This window comes from Pagrus major, chromosome 8, assembly GCF_040436345.1.
Source record: "Pagrus major chromosome 8, Pma_NU_1.0".
Classification (NCBI taxonomy): domain Eukaryota; kingdom Metazoa; phylum Chordata; class Actinopteri; order Spariformes; family Sparidae; genus Pagrus; species Pagrus major.
In genome coordinates this window covers 5,375,896-5,399,607 of record NC_133222.1, presented here as the reverse complement: position 1 = coordinate 5,399,607, position 23,712 = coordinate 5,375,896, and the positions used below count along the sequence as shown (strand labels likewise).

The window sequence follows — 23,712 nt, the reverse complement described above, 5'->3', positions numbered from 1 at the left end:
TGATGTTAATGAATGTATTGTTTGAGATGAGAGATGCAGTCCACTGAGTGGTCTCAAAACATTTGTGTAATTCATGTTACATCTCTAGTGGGATCAAACAATTATTTGTCACTCACCATTAACTACCAAACATATTACTTTCCATGGGGGACACCAGAAGGCTGCCATTTTGGCTGTCTGATCCTCAACATTCATCAACCACATTTCCAGCAGAAAGCTGTTATCAGTGAAAAAGATGGTCCACTCCTGCCTAGCACCGAATGACTGACAGCTAGCAACTAGCAGCTACTGATATACATACGTTTCTCTCAAGAGCTGGTGGGAACTAAAACTGACCTATAGAGAGAGCGGATATTAGACTTACATTTATCAGGTGCCAAGTGGCACGACGCCACATGAGTGATGATGTTGCTCCATGCCAGATAGATATGTAAATAGGCAACTGTTTGCTTACATGCTAACCTAACCAGTGTTGTCATTTTGCTACGCTGCCTCCAAATGAATGAAGGATAAATTAATGCAACAATCAGGTTTTACTCATCAAATTTAAGACACACATTTGGAACTTCCTGTATGAGGCTTGCAGACTTGCATCATCTTTTATATCACTTATCTTTAAAAAAAAAAAAAAAAAACTACCTTGGGTCTGTTTTAGTGTATTTTTACAGCTCATTTTATTGTAGGATGTCAAAATTGTATTCCATTTCTGTCCCTTTCATTTCCTGATATTAGCTATTTAATTGCTATGGTTTGTATTATTTCAACATTGATTCATCGTGTCACGCAGCTTGTAACTTAAATTATTATGAAATCACCAAATCAAGAGCCCAGCTCATCTCTTGCTGCTCTGAAACATAATGTATTCTTTATTGCCCCCTGTTGGAAGCCGATACAAGCTGCAGCTGCTCCTTCTATGTAAACTCACGTCTGAATAATGGAGGAAGGTCAGAATGGAAGTAATTGATTTAATTTGAGCACAGAACGAGGAATTGATCTGTGAATAACGTGCTCTGTTTATGGTTGTGAAAACGGTGCTGCTCTGACCTGGATTCATTTGCTTCACAGCACAACCCCACTGTGTGCTTCACAGAGCAAATATAAGGTGTTTCATTACACATCGTCTCAACGTAAAGGATTTAATTAAGTACAATATGTTTAAACGTGCACACATGCTGAAAAAATAATCACACCACTGACGAGCGTTACCACACCCACATTTTCTTTAATTAAAAACGTCATGATTTTTCAAACACAATATGTACATCTCTTTCGTCGTATGAATTGATAGAATAATTCAGTACGTTACAACATATATACATACCAATGAGTACAATTCAAACCATCGTGAAATGGTCTGTAACCTCAGCCTGAGGGACCTGAACACTGAAGTCTTCTGATGAAAGGTTGACGCCCAGCACATCTAATGTGTTAGCACCCCCTTCAGTTAGATCACTGTGTTGTCCAATGTTTACAGTGCTTCTGCATGGAGTAAGAAAATGCCCTTGTGCAATGAGACCAAGAAAGAAAAGATAGGGGAGAAGATTTTAAGATATGAAGACTTTTAAATATTTTAGAAGCATAGGTGAGTCAGACAGTAGGATTTTTTATTTCATATTGCTCTGTATCCAGTCTTTAAAGTTGGCTACATATGTGTAGACGGTGTAGAGATCAGGATTACACTCCCCTTGGTCATAGCCAAAGCTCACCAGTCCCAAGAGTCTCCACAACCCTTTATGCTTCTGGTTGTTGGGTGTTTGGTCCTCAGAGAGGGCAGGGAGGACAAGGATTCCCCCAGTGTCAGACGGACATATGTTCGAGGGTACATAGTCAGGCTTCTGGCTGGCACAGAGCATATTGTCTGTGACGCTGACTGGCACGCCGTTACGAGCATACTGCTGCTCACATGGGACCACGTCCGCAAGGTGAACGAGCCCGACCCTCGCCCTCTCATCGGGACTTAAAGTTGGATCAGGCAGTGGAGACCAGCCTGTCACAAGCCCTTGTCCTGAAGTTACCTCTTCTCCCTGGCTATCTGAGATGCAGAGGGGCGTCACTTTCTCCCCGATCCGTGCTTTGTCCAGCAACTTGACCACAGCGATGTCAGAGTCGAGAACATTGGGGTCATAGTTTGTATGAACAGATATGGAGGCCACCTAAAGGAGAAAGAGATGAATTTACTGTGCAGGTTTGATTAAAAAGGATCATGAGAAGACCATATCTCCAGTAGCTTACCCTCAGGTGTTGTAGACCTTTACTGTCCCTGTGGTCGTCACGGTAGTGCTTCCCCACCACCACCTTGATCTTGGCTGCATCCAGAGGATACACTTTCCCCAGTTCTGTCACACAGTGGGCTGCAACAACCACACTCCTTTGGTTCACCAGAGCCCCGCTGCACACCAACTGCCAGTCAGAAGCCTGATTGAGGTTGCCAGTTCCTGCTCCACTGTCCCTCTTCAGGGACCCTGCCTGGCTGTCTGCCTTGGTCACCTTTGTCTCGGCTCCGTTGGTGGAGCGACGGTAGATGGCTGCCAGCCAAGGCCAGTGAGCCTCCGCTGGCCTCTCTGGGTCAAAGGTGGGGTGCTTCCCACACACTGCCAAAGGGGAGGTGACAGGATGAGAGGACAGAGAGAGAGAGACTGTGTCAACACTTAGGGTTGTCTTTGATTCTCCTTTCCCATCAGACAGCTTTCATTTTAAATGTGCACATAAGCTTGCTGTTTTAAAGATTGTTTACCAAAATGCAAAGCAGTGGCATAGATGGGGGGACATATAAAATAGCCACACAGTCTTGTGAAATGTAAAGGAAATCTTTTTTTTATATTAAATATCAAATATCATATATTTCAATATATTATTTTATTATTTTTATGTAATAAGTGTTAGTTAATAGTTAATAATATCCTTAAAAGTCGCTTTAAGATGCTTATTAACATTAATAAGACTATATAAGTATAATAGTTGCATCATAAACACATTAATTGTTAGATTATAAGACATTTACAAGCACTTTTATATCACTTTACAACAGCCTATAGACTCTTAAGAAGGTTTTAAACAAAATGACGGATAAGATGGATGGATGGATGGAAAGAGACTCTACAATCAACTATCTTTTTGCAGAAAGTTACATAGTGTTGCTTTAACTATTAACTATTATGTTATTGTGAAAGCTAAGCGTTTTTGCTGCTTACTTCAAAAAGACAAATGTCTACGAACAATGATGGACACTATAAAAATGTTTATAAAATGCACCATGGGGGATTCAAACATCTGATTCCTGATGTCATAACCAAGTAATAATTAAACAGACTTAAAAGATAGTCTTTAGAAAAATGTGTTGTTAGACCTCGCTACTTTGTTTTACAATATTGTTAACTGCCTGAAAAATAAATCTACCTTCAGTGTTGTTGACATTGTTATTAATGTGGGCAGACCCCTTTTATTAAACTGAACACAGCTCACTGACCCAGTACTTTTCCAGGTGGGTATTAAGGCAGGCTGTCCGAGAAGTTTTTGTGATAGCTGCAAATAGTGATTAAAGTGGCAGGCAAACTGTGCACAGAGAGGAGAGTCTTTCATATGAATTGTGTTTTCAAGAAAGTGAAGAACTCTTTTAAAGATATTAAGCTTCAAAGTTCATCATCTGTGAGACATCTGTCACAATGTTAAAACTTTTGACATTCTCCAAACTAACTGCTTTTACTTCAAATGTTGTTGCTGCTGGTGATGAAGTTTGCGCAGCTGATTACAGCCTGGAGGAAGCCTTGTTTAATCAAAGACGCCGATCGTTTAAAGTCTCATTGCATCTATCTCATAGCTCAGCCGTAAATGTCAGCCATTAGCTTTTTATCTTAGTAGCTTTGGGGACTTTTACTATGTAGTAATGAGAGACAACGGCTGGCAGGACTGCAAAGGAGATGGGTAAAGAAGCTGACAACGTATTCCTCAATGTCATTAATTAGAGGCATTGATAATATTTTGTCAACATCGCTCCACTGCTGTCTGAGTGATGACATCATAATTTTGTATCACATACCATTGTTGATCTGTGGGTGTATCTCACCGTATAAAAATGTGTGTCAGTGTGTTTGCTCTGTGAGAGAGTTGTCAGACTAAAGACTGGTGATCCTCTGCTGCCCTCACCTGGTGAACAGGACACATGAAGCCCGCTCCATTTCCCGGTCTTCAAGCAAGTGCGACGAGAACTGCCAGAGTGTTGGTAGAACTGAGAGGCGCACTCGTACTCTATATGTGTGTAAAGCTGGTGGAAGCCCTGGGGCAGCTGGGAAAGCACTACAGGGGCTTTAGTGGGGCCGACAGACTGGAGCTGTTGGCCGCGCTGAGAGGAGTAGAACTTGTGCACAGGTGTCTTTCTGATGTGAGAAGCAGAAGCCAGATGTATGCAGACATTACCCCTCAGGTTGAGTGAGCAGAAAAATTTATGTACCACATGACATGCTATGTAACATAATGCATCGGTAAACATACCTGGACGGTGCCTGAGGGGGAAGGACTCTCTGTCTAACCAGCTCTGACACTTTGGGCTCCCGACATGCTGCAAATAAATACACACATATATGAACACACACATAACACATTAACAGCTGCAGTGATTTGAATGACGCTACTGTAGCTGGAACAGTGACTGTAATGTAACAGTTAAAGGAAGAATTCAATGTTTTCGCAAATACACTTATTTGCTTTCTTACCAAGAGTTGCACGAGTTAGATAAACTTCACTCTCATGTCTACATTAAACGTGAGCTGGTTAGCTTAGCTGAGCATAAAGACTGGAAGCAGTGGGCACCGGCTAGGCTAGGCTCTGTTTGAGGGTAAAACAAATCCATTTATCAGCACAGAATTCACAAAAAAAAAAAAAGAAACGTTAGAGGTTCAGGTGGATATTGTTACTTACAGACAGAGACTAGCTGTTTTGCCCCGGTTCACTCTTTATGTTAAGCTACACATAAGCTTATTGGCTGCTGGCTGTAGTTTCATATATGAGTGTGTGAGTCTTCTCATCTAACTCCCAGCAAGAAAGTGAGGTAGTATTACCTTAAGGAGTATTACCTAAAGAGTTTATTAACAGGACTAGAAAAAAAGAACATAATTTGGCTGCTGTATAACTAAAGATTTTTCTCTACCTGTTTAATTCATCAGATGAAGCCGAGCCCGAGGAAAGTTCGACCGCTGACCTCTTGGCAAAGAGCTGAAGAGCGTCCGGACCAAAATCCATCAAGAACTAATTAACATTTACAGCTCCAGACTGATAGATTATTGTACTGAAGGACTCCTCTGCCCACTAGCATTTAACTTTAGCATACTTATTTTATATTTACAAGTTTGATGTGCTGAGAGAAAGAGAGAAACCCATGATCCCTTATTAAATATTTACGCATTTTCTGATAAAACATTGAGTCTGCTGTATTGTGTTTGTACTTAAAAAACCCTTTCGATGGTAAAAATCATTAAAAAAATGCTCCACATGCATACCTTCCACTGACAACCAACTAGCATCAATATCAGCAATAAAAGGTCCAGTGTGTAGAATCATAATGATGTTTTCATTAGTGATTAATCACCTGAAACTAAGAATCGCTGTGTTTTCATTAACTTAGAATGAGCCTTTAATATTATAGAGTGAGTGGATCCTCTCCCATGTTTCTACAGTAGCCCGGAAGGAAAAAAATCAAACACTGGCTCTTGAGAGGGCCTTTCATGTTTGTGGCAGCCGCCGTGGGGCTTTAAATAATAAAAAAGAAAACAACAGTATCAAAACAGACGACGGTACCTCTGACACAGAGGGGCTGCTTGCCACTCCAGGTGCCATCTGGCTGGCAGGTACGTCGGGCATCGCCGCTGACAGCATAGGAGTGGTTACAGAAGAACTCCACTGTTTCAGGCTCCACCCCGGGCATCGGCTGGTGGTAGCCGTGGTAGAGGCGAGGGAGAGGCGGGCAGCTTTTCTCTGCAGGAGGGGAACAGACGGTAAGTGAGGGTGAACACGAAGGAGAAGGGGATAGTATTTGTTTTGATTTTTCTCAATGAGTCTCTTACCATCGAAGCTTTGGTTGACTTCTTTCTCCTTTTCTTTTTCTTTCTCCTCCCTCTCCCTCTCCAACTCCTCCTGTGTTTTCTCAGCAGAATCCTTGTCTGTCTCGTCCTCTGGAATTGTTGGTTTTTCCTTTGGCTTCCCGCTTTCCCCACCTCCCGCACTGTACATGGTGTACTGTGTAATATTGACTCTGGTGGGGATGATTTTCCTCCCAGCCTCTGGAGAATCTATGCTATTATTTTCTTTCTTTGTGTCTTTTGTATCATATATAACTGTGTCGTTCTTTGTCATTTCCTGTTCAAATATCTCCACTGTGTTGTCACCCTCAGTTATGACCGGTCTCAGCTTGGTGTCATTAGGGCCAACTTTATCTGGATCTCGTTTTCCATTCACCTGCTCCTCTTTTCTTTCCTTCTCTTCTTGTCCTTTGTCTTTTATCACAACTATTTCTGGTACATCTGTTATTCCTGTCTCCAAATTTGTGTCTTGGTTGCCTTCTTCTTTTTTCTCAGGTGGCTTTGCTACCTCAGGTTCTTTCTTTTCAACCGTATTCAGGCTGTTGTCTGGGCCTTGAGTATCCACTTTGTCTTTGCTGCCTCCACTGGGCTTCTCTGACCCAGTATTTCTTTCCTCTGGCTCTCCTTCGTTCCTGCCCTCAGACGTAGTTTTCTCTGGAATGGTATCAGTATATTTATCTTCTCTGTCGACTGCTGTTGTATTCTCCTGCCCGGTGTTTATATCTCCCCCTCCAACACTTTCTTTTTCTCCAGCTGTGTTCTCTTGACCTTTCTCTTTAGTTTTGCTGATATCTTTGTCTGTGTGTTTATCTGTTTCTGTCTCTTTTGCCTTGTCTTTGCCCTTTTCTGCCTCAGTGAGAGTATTATTCACTGTGGATAAACAACACAAAGAAAGATCATTACTGAATTGTCAGACAGAAGCTGATTGCAAATTATTTTTGTTCAAAGTTTGGCCCGTCATGCTGAATGGCTCTGGGCACAGACTAGTTTTCTGATCGATTATCTGTACAATAATAAAGTAAAATGAACTTTTTGCACTGACTGTGTGACAATGTGTCTGACCTTGGGTGCAAACAGGAGGAGTCCCACTCCAGGTGTTGTTAGGGAGGCAGGTTCTCTGAGAGTTCCCACTGAGTTCATAGGGCTGGTTGCACAGGTATTGTAAAGCAATGAGGACATCATTGGGTCCATAGACCAAGAAGTGGTCCCCATGTGTTGGCTTGGGTGGCAAACTACATACTCTTTCCACTGGCACTGGAAACAGGAAGAAAAATCAGGCTTTTAGAAGTTGCCGATCTGCCTTTCTCCACAATCTGCACCATCTCTGGGGCAGTCTGTATGGCATGTGGAGACAAGCAAATGACTTTTCCCAGTTCACATCATTATCTTACCACAGTTTGGGGCAGAAGCACTCCATGTGCCGTCACTCAGGCAGATGGCAGAAGAAAAGCCTCGCAGTTCAAAGCCAGGGTCACAACGGAAACTGATGCGTGCCCCCGAGTGATGGAACAAACCCTCTGTGGAACCATGGGTGGGCACTGGAGGCCTGTGGCATCCCACCACTGAGTGGAAATACAGGCACGCACATTTTATTCACGCACACATGTTGTGTTATTTTCCTGTTTCATAACTGACTGCTGGGCCGTCCAAATTTAGACGTAAAGAGGATTTTAGGAAGCATCTCCAGCATTCCTCAAACATCCGTTTATTGCACCTCCCTGCTGTAAAAGACCACACATACAGAGCTTCAGTGAGTTAATTGCCTTCTGCTGTTTGCAGGTCAGACAGGTAGCGAAATAAACAAACCTAAATCTCAGCTCTCAGACTCATTACTCTTGATTTAAAAATGCCCAGAGCTTTAAAAGCATAGCCTGCTACCGTAGAGGCTCATTAATGAATAATTTCACCCATCTTGGTGAAGTGTGAACAGTTCACAGCGAGACTTGAGCACGTGGCTTGTAAATAAGGAAGAAATAGATGCTGTAAAAGAGCTTTAGTGAAACTGTTCAATTTTCCAGTGTTGTAAAAGTGGATTTTATGAAGTGGGGAAGTAGAGAGTGGTAGTGGTGGAATACTGTGTGTAACCTTCTACAGAATAACAGTATCCATGTCATAAAGGGCACAATTATCGTGCAATTCATTTAGCATTCAGATGATCTATCTCTATCTTAAAGGCAAACTGCAAATGTGCACAGGAACGTTGCGGTGCAGGACCACAAGTGAGTTCAGAGAAACTCAAACACACATGTTAACACTAACGTTATCATACCATTACAGCACTCTCTGTGAGATGATCCCTCGGGAGGTTTTTTTTGTGGTGTTGACTTTAACTTAGGTCAGATCCATGAAATTCACTGTCTGTGGTTTTATAGCTCCAAACCAAGGAACCCTCCCTATAATCTGGGCGTTTTTGCCTTACGGCATTTTCAACCTTGAGTCCTCTAGGGGAAGAAGAATGCTGCAGGCCAACGCAAAAGTGGGAAAGTAAACTGTAGTTGACCTCCTTTGAATATGTTTTTTTTAAAACGGAAGCATCCTGAGGTGCTGCGGCTAACCTTTGTTGGTTTTTTTTGCCCTTAAATGATCCATCTGTCATGTCGGATTTTTTGGACAGATGTAACGAGATGAGTCTGGAGTTATTAGGCTGGAATGCTTACGTAATATACACAGCGACACATACTGTAAGTACATCATCATTCCTTTCATTAACGACTTGGAAACTATGTTGAACACAGCACTCCAAAACAGATTAGACTCAAGAATAGATTAAACTGTTCCAGACAGAGAAATGAGAAGGGAAGAGAGAAATAATTTTTCTCGAGTTTATACGATAACGTGTCAAGATTCTCTCCTACAGAATGAGTTTTAGCTCAGGCTTACAACAGATGACAGGTTGATTATTGGAGACCTAAAATATGGCTGATGTCAGGTTAATTCTTAAAATTCTCCGTCTGACTCTTGGGCAGAAATGTAGACTGTATTTCCTCCACAAAATGTCCTGACATTACTATTCCAGCTCTCTTCCATTAAAATTAACAGCTGAGGATTCCTCGTGGGAATACAAATGAATGCACACTGTGTGGAATGAAAACTCATGCCTTTTTTTTACAGGTCTCTCCTCCAATGGAAAAGCTGGCTCCTGTTACAGAAGCGAAATTGTTTCACCATTCGTTTTATAGACTCAAATTTAGCCCTGAAAAAGACACCATAACAAAAGAAGTGAGTGGGGTTCAGGAAGTCTGTTTTTGCAAGATCTTTAGGGAGGTGTATTGGGTATGAAAACACAAGTTGGGGTCCAGACACCTATAAATAAAAGACCTTTCAGGCCAACCACACCCTAATTGGGTCGTGCCACACATGACGAAGAGAGCAAAATGACCTCATTGGATTTCAGTTGGCAATTACTGGGTATCTCCCTGTCATTATACCCTTTAATTTCTTTGCTCAGTCAGTTCCTTCACCTTATTTATCTGTCCACAGCAGTATGATGTCATGCATTAGTTGGTTGGATGCTGCTTAATTTCATGCAAAAATATTTTATAGTTCCCAAAAAGTTGGTTGACCGAAACCATAGATGCACGGACGGGGAAGGCAGCTGGCCTGAACCAAGTCCAAACCACAAACTTCTCTCTTGTGACTGTGAATCATCGCCTGCCTTTGGGCAGCAACAACAGCAAAATAAGAAGGAAGAGTTCAATTCCCGATAAGTTTGTCATAACTAGGTGTGTCTGATTTCAGTTGAAAATGACTCAAATAACTCTGAGCTTTCGTAAGTGTCAATACAGTAATCCGCATGTCTTTCAGATGCTTGAGGGATGGAAAATTCAAGTCATGCATACAGTATGCTGTTAAGACTGATCAGAACCTGCAGGCATTTTTTCTTACTTTCATTTACCCCCCAAAACATAAACACCTTTCCAGCATGTTCTTGCTCAGTTATGTTGCGGACTCACCATTTTCACACCTCTTGCCTGTGTAGCCAGCCAGACAGGCGCAGTGGTATGTATAAGAACTGTCCAGGACACAAGTCCCATCATGCAGGCAGGGAGAGGAGCTGCAAGCTGTAAACATACAAGTGTGTGAAATTAGGTTACAAGAAGAAATGCTGTATTTATTAGCAGTATAATGATTCAATGTGTATGCCAAAAGGAATGGCTTTCCACAGCAGGCTACATCAAGGGATTCATATTCAAAGCTGGCACCATTTAAATGTCAATGTGACTTTCCATCTCTGAATGTGTGTTGGCATTTCTACACAGAGAGCCCCTGTTTACTTTTACTAGATCTGGCTTAGCCGCTGGCAACTTACGTGTGTCTATGTGTGTGTGTCTGCTTGAGGATGGCGACATTTCTGGAAAGTAGGACGTTTTGGTCCGGTCCTCACTTTCTCAACGGGCTGTTAGCAGGCTCAACAGCCTGATGAAGGCTTTTGCCGAAACATGTAGCTGTCGGTCATGCACTGTTAAAGGCTTTTTATTGCACACTGGACTCAGGGTGCTTTGGAAACTTCTCTCCTGTTTGCATTTGTTGAAGCCCTAAAGAGCCTCTTTGTTCATTGAGTGTGACTTTAGAAATGACTTTTTATATACTGTGTATAAAGCAAACAAACTCTAGTTTGGCTCTGGTATTGGACTAGGACTTGGTTTTGAGTTTAAAGATACAGTGTGTAACATTTTTATAGTACAACAATTTTTTTTTACATATTGTGCATTTAAGGTTCAAATTAGGATAAGGATTGGGATTTGGGGTAGGACATTCATTATTTCACCAAATAAAGAAGTAAATACATATAAATAGTAGTAGCAGCAGTGTTTCTGTTGTTGTTAAATGATACTGGTATTTGACCTGCCTGAGCTCTCCTGGAAAATCGCAAAGAATCCATCAAAATTCTTGTAACCATCAGACACGAAGAGTATGTGCAGACTGTTTCCAGAGCTCTGAACTGGGGCGGGTCTGTTGTTCCCACAGAATCGACCGATGACACGTGAGTTGATGCTGTCACCATCTCGGACCTCCACGTAGTCGTAACGACAGGAGGAGTGAAACTCCAGACTCATCATCATAAACCTGTTAGAGAAAAAAATGACAAACTAAATGGTGTTGAAACAGTTTGAAGTATTAAAAAAAAATGTCACAACATCAACTTTCCATCACTGGAAATTATTTGTAATGTTGCAAAGCTCTGACACACTTTATGGGTATGATGGTGTTTGAAGCAAACCGTTTTGTTTTTTTTTTTATGTAAAACTTTCCGTTGTGGTTCGGCTACGTTGGTGTTTTCCTGGACTGTGAGAGCACCTGTGTTCCCTGGCAGTGCCACACCAGCTGGCATCATGGTACCAATGCTTTAAAATCTTCAGCCAGCAAACAAGTCATGAACGGTAATGATTGCTACTGAATACATTAACAGCTGCTGAAGGTGATTTGCCCCACTATTATAATGCTTGCTCTTCTTAATGGTGTGTGAAATGTGTCTCATTTTAACCACCACAGCAGTTAAAGTTTTAGATTGATGTTGCTTTGTTTTTGTGTGTGCATAACAAAGAGTAGTGGGGGTTAAGCTGTGTGCAGCAGGAAAAAGATTAAAGGGAAAAACATCACCTGAGATCAAGGGTAAGACAGGTAAAGGCAAGTAAGACCACGTTATTTCTGTATGCAAATACTTTGCACCAATACAATACGAGTTCAGATGAAAAGTTGAGATGAAGCACAATAATTACTGATGCTTTGTGGCAACAATAAAACTGTCTGCACATTAAGAAACACAAAACAAACTGATACCTATCTTGGGCTTTGTGCCTATTCAGCAGTTTTAAGTGCACATATATATGCCATAACATTTATGTAATGGCAATAATTACTGCTGATAAACAGCATAACTCATCCCAGTCTAAATAAGCATCTCATTATTTCAGATCAGCAGCTGTTAAATGTCTATAAAACTACTTGAATTTATAGGTAATGTGTAAACATTTCCAAAACACGCTCGCTGTGTTTAAATATGGTCAGGGCATCCAGAAGGAGTTGCTTTAGGGCCCGTTTAAAGGTGAATTTAAATGTGTATGATAACTTTCGGGAGAAATTTACATTTGCTTTCAATTCTTGAGCTGTCTGGTTGAGTTGCAGGCAGAGTGTGACATTGAGACGACTGCCAGCTGGATTAGGAAAATCACAAAGGAGTCTCCTTTCCCCTTCCTGCCGATTTCAGATGTAATCTCCTTTGGCCTTACATTGGAACGGACATGAGGGACTGATGAACTTTATACAAGACACTGGCTTTCTCCCAAATCCTCTAATTTTACCCTTTATCACAGACCCCTTGAGTCACGGAGGCTTAGACTAATGAGATGTACAGTAATGCTAAATGTTAGCCTGCAGCAGCTCCCGACAATTAATGCCAGTTGTACGTGTGTTGGCTGTGATGCGAGTGTACTGCGAGTCACCGTAAAGACAGAAAATACAAGGAGGCCCCGGCAGTAATTTCACTCAGACCCAGACATATAACTTTCCATTAGTCTATGGTTGAGCACAGCAGCTCTTTTTCATTAAGGGATTTTGTTGGATTTGTGTCACAAAGGACGTAAAAATATGACATAAATATCCGTCATCTCTATATTGTCATTACAGAATGGAGTCAGTCGAGCAATCTATGCATTTCATAGTTCACGGTAGTTCAGTTTAATGCATAGCATAAAAAATACTTGGAATGATTAAATGTATTTTATGCACACAGTAAACCATTACCGTATGGACTGCATGCCGTCCCTATATCTAACTGTATGGAGCTTTTGTTGCTTCTTAAACCCTGTGCAAATGCTTGCCTGTAAAGTGCTGCATGTGTAATGGAGAAAACGACAGAAATAGAAAGTTATCACAGGACTGAAAAGTAATAACTTCCCCCCCAAAAAAGGGGATGTTGTGGTTTCCAAACTGTGCTGTAGACTTGCCATCCGCCCCTTGACATACATCTTGCAGAAATATCTGAACTGTCTGGAAATTTGACTGAAGCAGGCCAGCCATTAATAAGTATTACAGATGGACCATGAAAATCCCAAAAACGGATGCTTTGAAGGCCAGATGAAGCTGTGGCGATTTTAACATTATTGACACAAGGGTTTGCAATTTTCATCCGTTTCCAACAGGAACATACTGTATTTCAGCCCAGTCTCATCCCTTGAATACTGACATTTTGTCATACACCATGGTATCTCATACAGTAGTCCTAAAAAAGGTAAAGTTGTAGGTCACACGCAGGACGTTCACCCAGGAGACATCACCAACAAAGTAGTCTTCGTGCCTACACCTAACCAAACTGCAACCATTTCTCTGGAAGGAAGGCTTTGCACTATGAGATGCTGAGGAGAGTGACAAAGCAGCGTTGGTTTTTGACGACCTGGGATAAGAACGTGTAGTGTATCTTTGTAAGCTGTGGTCATAATATCTGCATCAGCTATTACGTGGTCACTTGTTGGTGATGCAACCAGGAGACTTCTCCATTGGTTGTATAATTGTAAGTAGCTCCAATGAAAACAGTGAAGTCTGTGATTATTCAGAATAACTTGGGCACTGTCTCTAAAAAGACACTTGGCTGTTGATTCTTTACGTGCGAGTTTTCGCCATGGCGGCATGATTCTGGGATGGAAATGTCCATTTGTCACCAATTTGATTCAGACCAAAAATATCTCAGAAACTACTGGAATCCTATGAAAGTTTGTGGGCCCCAATTTGATTCTTCAAATTCTTTGGAAGCTGCGACTGCTGAAGATGACAACAATCTGACCTGTGGTTTTACCCATCATGCTTCGTGATAGACAAGATTAATAACTATCAGTGAATATTAACACTAACCTTCCTGATGTGACTGGACCCACATTACCTCCAAAATTTGGCTCTGATGACATGAGAAACTGGTGAAGAACTACAGGAGCAGAATGTTTATGGTCTTACCTGAGGTCAATGGTGAAGGGACGGTCCACCTGTATGGTCCACTCACACCGAGCATTGTTGGGGTAACTCTCCAGCACCAAGTGGCCCTGCCGTTTGCGGATCACTCCCCCACACTCTAAATGACACACATGGGAATAATTTCTATTTTGGAAAGAAAGTGGCATGCTATTTAACTTTCAGAGGCTGTTAATTACAGCTTAATTGTTATTTTGAGGGTCGACATTTAGCTGCTTTGGTTACCATTCAAACCAGAAAGCAATTACATTTGAGTGTCCAAAGCCACTGCGTTGTGCTCAAAAACATAAAGGAGTATAAACATAATACGCACATGGGCAACAAAGGCACTCAGCAGCCTTTCCAGGTTCTGCTTTTAATTATATCTATGGGTGATGTACCCCTTGGCAGAAAATTTGCATATAGAGAAAGCTACAGTCTGTGTCCAAATGTTGCATATTAAATTAAATGTTATGGGATTGCCAAACGTTGACGCTGACTTGTCATTCAGCTCTTCATAGAAAACCTCCTAGGCATATGGCAGCCTTCCAAGCTGGCATAGTTTTCCCAGAAGAAGATAAATCAGCAGGGAAGGAAAGAACATATAGTATGGTATTCATTTCACTTAAAAGAAAAACAATCATTTATAGTAAAGCCATGTAGGATCCGCCTACTGGGAGAATAAAGAGACTTACTCATGCAATCTCCACCAGACCAGCCGGGCCGACACTCAGCGCAGTATTTTCCATTAATGAAGAAGTCATCCCTGGGGCCCCATGTCCCGTTGTTACAGCGCTTACAGTTCTCAAATATACTGCAACCTGAATGACAAAGAGTCGGAAACAAAAATAAAATTAGCTAAGTCCTTCAAAAGATCCTTTATTGTTGGTCAGAATTGGGAACCTAAACATCTGGAGCTGTGTCACCCCACTTCACCCTGCTATATTTTCCTTTATCTCAACTCTGCTAAACTCATTCAGCTCATCTTACACTACAACAGAATATAAAAACATATTGCTGCTTCCTGAAATAGAAATGCAGAGAAAACCCCTGAAATGGCTTCCTGGGAGGATGGATTTTCACTTAAGAGACTCTGCTCTGTCCATGGGAGGGCAACATCTGACCTGAGGACAGGTATGTAGTTAACAACAAGTGGGTGATTTACACGTGGGTATTTATGATTGTACACATCAGGGCTTGGAAAATGTTTCACTTTTTAACAGTAAAACGTGATGTACAACAGCTGTTTTTCCCCATAAAGGAAAACATGAGTACATTCAAGCTGTGAGGAAAACATGACATACCTGTATAGGTGGATGGCATGCAGGAAAAAAACAGAGAGAAAGCAAGAGTTTGGCTGTGTGAGCTGCAGCACACGTGACCATATTTTCACGTATATACAAGGCTGTACTGTGTCGGCCTGCAAACAAATTAGATCAGACACAAATTATCTCAGGCTTTCTGTTATACTGCTTGTAATGCTGCAATGCAAACAGATGTGTAGCTGATAGACAGCACTTGGTCTTGCACAAACTACAATGTACATATCAAACAAAGACTCGTTTCAAGGATAGAAAATGTATGGACTGACTAGAATCAACAGATGTATATTTTATAAAGAGAATGCCTGGTACTGCCAACTTTTTCTTTGTTCAAGGTAATGAAATCTGCAACACCTCATCAAATTGCACACAGACTCTACTCGGGCGGTCCGCCCAAGTATATTAACAGCTGCCCAAGTATATTTGGTGACCCATTTTAGCATTTGCTACTTTTTTTTTATTCATCCAAGAGTATGACACAGTCTGCAATCGACTTCTTAGTGGAACAACCTGCCCTGCAGAAAGAGAGACGCTCTCTGGTAAGAGAGTCCCTCCTGTAAACACTGATTGTGATGAGACCTCTCCTATTTAACGTAGGCCTACTTCTGCCGTTGTTTTTGTACAAAGTACTCCTGGTTGTTGCGATGTCGTCCGGTGCACTTTGCTTTTGATCGGTTATATAATTAACAAGCTTCCTCTACGTGCAGCTAAATGTGTAAAGGTGTGTTTTTTGGTCAACTTTATAAAACCTTCTGTTGATGAGGAAAGCTGAATGTAGCTGATAGAGATAAAACAGAAAAGATTGTTCCTGCAAACCACAGATACATTATATTTGAACGTTTCATACAGACCACTGTTTGAGACTGTGTTTCAACATTTCAAGTGCCAAACCACTTTAAACCTTTGTAACGAGATGTGAGGGCATTTTCCAGTTGTGTTAGTGGCAACAGAACCAGGTAATGCAAAACACGATCTTTTCCTAACAACAACCAAGCGATTTTGTGCCTAAACCTAACCAGACCATAAGCACAGCAGGGTCACAACATCAAACTGAATGTAAAGAAACATAAAGTTTCAGCATATCAACATTATTCTGACGATTGGGTTGAAGTTCTACCTGGATGGATGATGCAGGGGTCACACTCATTAATGGCGTTGCGGCAGCAGGGCACTGCGTAGCCCACTGGAGTCCCCTGCAGGGGGCATTTACAGCGGATCACGTCATATTCGCAGCAGCCTCTGCACATAACGTTCCACTCTGGGCCCGGGCAGTGGTTGTACAGATACCTATAATCTGAACAAAACAATATGTCATGGTCAGCAGTTCAGCAAAAATCACCCAAACAAGCAAGCAGGAAATATTATGTAACACTATCTCAGACGTGTACAAAAATAAAGCGGAAGATGAGTCAATCATGACCGGCCTTGTGGGAAAAAAAACAGCAGACATTGGTTATGGTCAGCAGAAGTCAGAGCGGCAGTGGAAGGATTTTGGTGAGTTCAATGTTTATCTGAACTGCTGCTCAGCACCGGCTCTCTGGTTATTTCCACTGCCATATGGTCGCAAGCTTTGCACGTCTCTCAATAGTTTATCTCCTCTGTATATTACATCAGACAACATGCCGCAACGGTAAAGTCATAGCGAAAACACATTACACAAACACATTAATCAGAAAGCAATTCAGAAGCAGAGCATAAACAGACCTATTTAGCAAATAAAGTCAATGTTTAATTGGACTGGAAATGCGTGACTCAAGGACCTTTGAGCCGGGGTTATAATTATGTAACAGTGCCGATTTAAAAGCTGAAACAGACAAGTGGAAATTCTCTAGTGGCAGACATGGACAGAGAACTAACAGAAGCTGCACTTTAAACTTGGCACAATGTCAGTGCAGCATTTTGTACATACCCTCCTTGCAGCCCTGCAATCATAATAAAGTCTCCCACCATTTATTCTTCCTGATACTTTCCCACCTAAAAAACACACAGACACACTTGCATGCTAGTTTTATTTGTAAGGCCATAGCTGCACACTAGGTTTGCTGTTTATATGAATTTTGTGAAACCTAGAATCAAAGACACAGACATACAAATGCTCCAGTACGCCGAAGCATAGATATCAATCTCTTAGTGGTTGTTTGCAGACAGTCAACTAGAGAGGAGAAGCACAGATGTCTTGGAATGCTGCGCGTTGTCCCTGTTGCCCTTCCACATTAATGATATCATAAATTGTATCTCAGTCCAGCTACAATCTGGCCTTCTCCTCAGCTATTTCTCCTAAAAGACGCAGTGAGGTATGGCACACACACTGATATTAATCAAACAGAAAGTAGGTTGTGCAGTGCCACTAGGTCAACGTCAGTGCAGGTTTAAGGACACAGTTTGTCCTTCATAAAGCTGTTGCAGAGCTGTTTTATGATTCCTGTCTGTTCCTGGGGTTATGTATTGTTTAATAACCTCAGCTCAGCTACATTTGTGTATTGGTCTTAAAGCATGTAAAGCAAGCCCGTTACATTGTGTGGTCCGCTGTCTTTGTGGCGATGCGTGGCGTGGCGTGGCGCGGTGCTGCGCCGCGTTCCGTTGCGTGCCGTAGCGTGCCGTGTCGTAGCGTAGCTTGGTATGCGCCGTGCGATAGATCTCGGGACTATGATTTAATGCCACCCAAACGTTTTTGGACCATGGCGCCCACACACGCCAGTCTCTTGCATAACGTCTCTTGCTGTTACACTCGCCGCCAGAAATGGTCTCTTGTGGTAAAAAAACTATGTAAACTTATGACTTCCAGCTTTGTTCTCAAATCAAAGCTGGTGTTCTTGCATTGTCTTCTTTTGTTTGGCTCTGTCTCCCTCCCAAAGAGAAGCTTGTAGTTTTGAATGAGACTGTCATTTTTGTGGACTTCTTTTGACCAAGTGTGATAACCACAAACATCCATGGCATGGGCATCGCCTGCATGGTTAGTGAAATGTCTGTTGAGACAAGAAGAAGACACTGTGCAGAGAGAGGGATTATGGGATTGTACTTTACTGTGAGTCAAATACAAATATGCATTATGGCAATGGCAGAGCGAGTAATAACTTGCTCTACAATGCAGTCTTAAACTGTTATTCTCATTTTAGAAAAATCTATTTGAAATATGTAAACAAGTCAAGCCCATGCTTTTAAAAGAGTACTCTACTGATCGTGCATTGCACATTCAAATTACAGATTTGAATGTGCTAGAGAAAAGTCTGACTGCACCAAATCTCACTCTGCAACACAAAACAAATGCTCTGACTTGTGTTTATTTCTTTAAACCAATTACAATTGTCTTGGTTTGTGCTGGCCAGGATGCAGCAGTGGTGCAAAATGCTGTCAGCGGGTTGATTTGTTTTGCACATGGGGAGGCGATCACTGGCATCAAAATGGCTAAACCCTCGTAACAGAAAAGATGACAATTGTTAGATTGTTCAAGATCGTACTGTTAGCAACCATGTAAGGGTTAAGGTAACTTGCCGTTTTTAGCGTGTAGGTTGCTAGCTCAAAGGTTGTTGTACGAGATAGCTAAAGGCTGATTGATATAGTTGGCCAATGGCAGGATTTACCTTTTACATCTGGTGAGACAGACTATGCTTGTAGTAGTAAATTTAGCCTCAAACACAGATGAGGAGGAACTACAGAGGTCTGGTAAGCTCATCTGTTTTAACTCCAAACCTCCAGTTATTTGTTTTAGTTTCATTTTCAAACTTGTAGTATTGACCTACACCCAAAACCCTACTTCATCCCAAACATCCCCAACTAGAATTGCCCCAACTACAATGGCTCTCAGTAGAGCGCATACCTCCGCCAATGCCAAACAGCCCCCCCCCTTTTGTAGTCGTTCATAGATACCAGCCACCTAAAGATGCCTGATTTTCTTAATCAGGAGACGTGTATTATTCGTTGAGAAATTAATGAAAATGTTAAAAAATGCAGCGTTACAGAAACTGCGAACAAAATTCCCGGATCTGTCCTTTTATCTGGCTCCACACAATAAGCTAATGGTGTCTATTCTTGGTCCATTTTTAGTCCTATCCTCCATCCAAATTTTGTGGAAATCTATTAAGTAGTAGTGGTGTTATCCTGCTGACAAACCAACCAACCAACCAACAAATGAACACAGGTGAAAACACAACCTTCTTGGCAGAGGTGAAAAATACTAGATGATTAAATGAATTACTGAAACTGCTAATGGCTTGATTACAGTAACCTGACTTTGCTCAGTGTTAGTACACCAGGAATCCATCTAAACTGTGTTCTGCTTTTACTCACATACATTAAAATGCAGTTGGAAGCAACCACATTTCAAACATCTATGACAGTTGTTATGACTGCAAGATCCCAAATGTCTTTTTTAAACAAGGAAGGATGGACTAAAGCCATTGGCAACTATTTCAGTAGCCAGTTTTTCTATTTAGTCTATAAACCATGACCATTAGTAGCCTTGGAAAGAACAGTGTTTGTGATTCCTGCCTCATGGGGATTGAGAGGTGCTGACACCATCTCTTCTCCTTATGGGTTAGCTTCCTCACTGAGGTACATAAAGGATGCTGTCCGGAGAGACTGTGAAACCTGATTTATTGGACATAAACATGAAAGGGTCAGAAGACTTTATGAGGTGGCCTGTTAATGTCATTACATGGATCACTGCTGTGTGTCTTGTCCTTAGATAGAGAAATGACATCCTGTGGCCGTAACTGCCCTTAGTATCCTTATAGAGAAGACCCTCATTTACAGTAGAATAGATCTTTATTTTTGAAACCAGGGATGGAAATTCATCCACGTCACCTCCGACAGTGACATAAAATGAGCAAGACTCCCACAGGCTGTTTTCTTAATGCTCCTCTTTGAGGTAAATAAACTCAGGCAGCAATGTTTTCACTGTTTATTCACTGTGAACGGATTCAGTTTGCTGGCCTCCAGCTCTGTTGATAAGACTGTTATGTTTTTCTCCGAAGCATGACTGCAAGGTTTCTCCCCCAGTGCTGGACGCATGCTGGAATGTATCTGTGTTTTTCTGGACAGCTCTTCCCTCCCTTTAATAAGTGTTTACTGATTTACAACACTGAAGTCCATTTTTACATAACTGTGCCTTGGCTTGCACCCCAGCGATTTGAATTGATTCATTTTAGTAATAAAGCTTGCGTTGTTGTAAAAACACATCCGTAAGGCTTCCAGGTCAACACCTGCAGGTAACTACAGACTGGACTGTAACAATTTCATGTGGGGTTTTACAGCAGTTCAGGAAGGTCTGAACAGGTGTGGAAGTGCACATGTACAGGAGTAAACCTGGAAGTGGCCGTTTCTCAAAGCATTAGCACCCACCTGCATGACTTCACCTTCAGTGTTTGAGCTTTCAAGCTATCAAAAAAATATATCATGTCTTTTGAGATTGTCTTTTGAGACTAAACACAGTGCTGTATTTTTGCAACCTTACTCATTGTTGGCACTGTTGACAATGGCATCAACATTCAAATTTAGCTCCATTTATCATTATATGGTGTTACTCAGACCTATAATTTAACCCAAGCTTGTTGCTGTGTGCCCCTGGCTAATGTGAATTTAAACACAGACTGGAAGTGTTGACAGTTGATAGTAACTAGGAAGACACTCATCAGATAACAAAGTTTGCTTCCTCATTGGGCCTCATGGCTGTCTAGCATCCCCTCCATCCAAACTGTCTGATAATTATGTGTTGTGGTATGTGGAATGGTGTCCTCACATTTCCCCCAAACTAGAATCGTGTCTGTTTGTGTGGGAAGGTGCTGGCACCAAGCCACAGAAACACAATTTTACAGCAGATAACATGTTTTTTCCCCTCAGTCCAGCAGCTAAGCATGCAGATTTTTGTGTGGGTTGTTTGACTTTTCTGGTCTTATGTAAGCGTTATCTGCTTTGTTCCATTCCAGATGTTGAGCTCTTAAATGTTCTTCTCAACATGCATGTCAAGAAGCCATAGAAATGAAAATAGCGGTGACACAGGCATCATAACAGACGCCCCGTCGCCTGGTGGCAACCTCCATGTGTTATAAAGCACCCACACCCATTCAGAAGCTCTACAGGCCCAGGTTGTGAGCCGACATGGCTCAACCGCACATCTTTGATGTGGATCCAGAGACTGACATCACTATTACCAAAGGCAGAGGAGTGGTGACGGAAATTCATGCAAGTCCTCTGACCCTCAATGCATTACTGGCCCATAAACCTGTAGGACAGCAACATAACATTTTCATGTTATTGTCCAGGTTTTAAAGCAGACATATTATGCTTATTTTCAGGTCCATAATTCTGTTTTGGGTTACTACTAAAATAGGTTTACATGCTTTAGTGCTCAAAAAAAGCATGTTTTCTCATACAACAGCACTGTATTCCCCCTCTGTCTGAGACGCTTGTTGTTGCTCCTGTCACTTTAAGGCCTTCGTCCCAAATACGCAGTCTACTCTGATTGGTCAGCTCACACACACCTGAGCCAGCACTGCTAATCAGTCGGCTGTCGTGTTTTCAGCATGCAGTTTTAACAACTTCTACTGTGAATATAGGCATAAATTATGCAAATTTGTGACATGGTGATGTATTGTGATGTGAAGAAGTGAAGAAGGCGGGACTACTGACGAGGCGTTCAGAATCAGTGTTTTCTGTGGGAGAGAGGAGCTCCAGTTGGCGTGGTCTTTGGGCTTTTTAATTTCAAGACCTTTTAGATGCACAAGAACCTATTTAACACAAAATTAATAGATCTCATTTTAAAGAAAATTCTCACATTAAAATGTATTTTGTGCAAATATAATGCTCACAGATACACACAACTGCTCCACAAGCCCTGAAAAAACAGCTTTATTGATTAACGGACACACTGCATTCAAATTTGCTGCAGGTGCTGAATTTGACCTCAGGAGTGACTCATTCGCTGCATCAGCGCTGAAACTGTGCCATCATTTTCTGGAAGCAACTTTCTCTGTGCTCAGCTAGGAATAAAATCCAAGGTCAGCTATTGCCTTGTTATTTGTTGTCATTTTGCATCAGCATCAACTTTTACTCCAGTTCACATTAATCGCCAGGAGTCGCCTCCAGAGTCTCAGATAACTTGTGTAATTAAGCTCTAATTTGATACCCCGATGTTATCAGAATTGTAGCTGCACTCACTGCTCTGTTCAGATCAATTATTGTCTAGTTTGTCTTTTTCTTGCTCACTGCTCAGAAACTACATCTTATCAGCGTGTCTTGCTACACACCGCTAAGCTATTTTTATCTGGAAACAAAGCAAAAGAGCACAATGCTGCGAAGGTTTGAGCAGAGCCCAGTGAGAAGTTTAAACAACTCAAACACAGCACAAACACAGGTGGCTAAGTCACCTACCATATGTCAGACATGTAGTCTCTCATGTCTCCCAAGTTACCTTATGGTTCAACATTTTGGAAAATACGTGTATTCACTTTCTTGGCAAGAGTTAGATGAGAAGATTGATACTATCTCATGTCTTTATGGTAAATATGACACTACCATCAGTTTTTGATTAGTTTATCTTAGCTTAGCACAAGTACTGAAAACAGCTAGCCTGGTTCGGACACATAAAAAACTGAAGTAAAAATAGACAGTCACTTCCTTGTCACCTGTAGACAGAGCCAGACTAACTGTTGTCCTCCGTTTCCAGTCTGCTAAACTAAGCTGACTGGCATTTCTTATTTAAAGATACAATATGTAACTTTTCTGCATTAAAATGTCTGAAAACGATCTTTGTTCTAGATTTTATTGAGTTGTGTATCCTTAATGTTTCCAATGTTCAAACCGAGAGAAATCCATAATTTTGGTCAAAGTAATGATGCGTTCAACTTAACAAGAATAATTCTTTAAAACATTAACTCGTCTGTGAAAATTCCCGCATGAGTCACTTAGATAGATTTCCATCAGTAATGGTGGTTGTTTAACGACAAAAACAACAAATTCCATGATCCCGCGCTACTTGCTCTTTTGTTTTGTTTGGACTGAGAGACCTCTTACAGCAGAAATTACATGCTGCGTGTTCAACAGACAGACATGAGAGTGGTATCAAACTTCTTATCTAACACTCAGCAAGAAAGCAAACAGTCCTATTTTCCAAAATGTCAAACTATTGCTCTAAAGTTCAGTTCCCCTGAATTACAAAAAACATATTTCCTTAGTAGTATGTAGCAATGCAGACAGTGTCAGTTTTATTTGACCATGCTGTTTTGCATATTCAACATCAGCAACACCACAACATCACTGAGTCATACTTGTCCCATGCCATAATTGAGTGAGAACTCCCGTCAGAAAGAGTTCACTGTGAAGATGATAATGAATCCACTACCGGACAAATAGCTTCCTCTAGACAAAATGGTGCTTATTTC

At 41.5% G+C, this 23,712-nt stretch overlaps 1 protein-coding gene across 2 annotated transcripts in view; it reads right to left on the bottom strand.

Moving 5' to 3' along the window:
• Positions 1 to 1,202: 1,202 nt before the first annotated feature.
• The window catches only part of pamr1b (peptidase domain containing associated with muscle regeneration 1b), a 37,786-nt gene continuing 15,276 nt past the window's right edge, over positions 1,203 to 23,712 (bottom strand). For both annotated transcript variants that reach the window (XM_073471900.1, XM_073471899.1), the window contains exons 2-14: positions 16,452 to 16,628; positions 14,708 to 14,833; positions 14,019 to 14,133; positions 10,921 to 11,138; positions 10,025 to 10,132; positions 7,463 to 7,633; positions 7,134 to 7,325; positions 6,057 to 6,941; positions 5,791 to 5,967; positions 4,489 to 4,555; positions 4,144 to 4,373; positions 2,233 to 2,591; positions 1,203 to 2,153 (exon numbers count right to left, since the gene is read on the bottom strand). In XM_073471900.1, the coding sequence (XP_073328001.1) occupies positions 1,605 to 2,153; positions 2,233 to 2,591; positions 4,144 to 4,373; positions 4,489 to 4,555; positions 5,791 to 5,967; positions 6,057 to 6,941; positions 7,134 to 7,325; positions 7,463 to 7,633; positions 10,025 to 10,132; positions 10,921 to 11,138; positions 14,019 to 14,133; positions 14,708 to 14,833; positions 16,452 to 16,581 (3,327 nt within the window). In that variant the 5' untranslated portion in view covers positions 16,582 to 16,628 and the 3' untranslated portion in view covers positions 1,203 to 1,604. The remainder of the gene's footprint in view (positions 2,154 to 2,232; positions 2,592 to 4,143; positions 4,374 to 4,488; positions 4,556 to 5,790; positions 5,968 to 6,056; positions 6,942 to 7,133; positions 7,326 to 7,462; positions 7,634 to 10,024; positions 10,133 to 10,920; positions 11,139 to 14,018; positions 14,134 to 14,707; positions 14,834 to 16,451; positions 16,629 to 23,712) is intronic.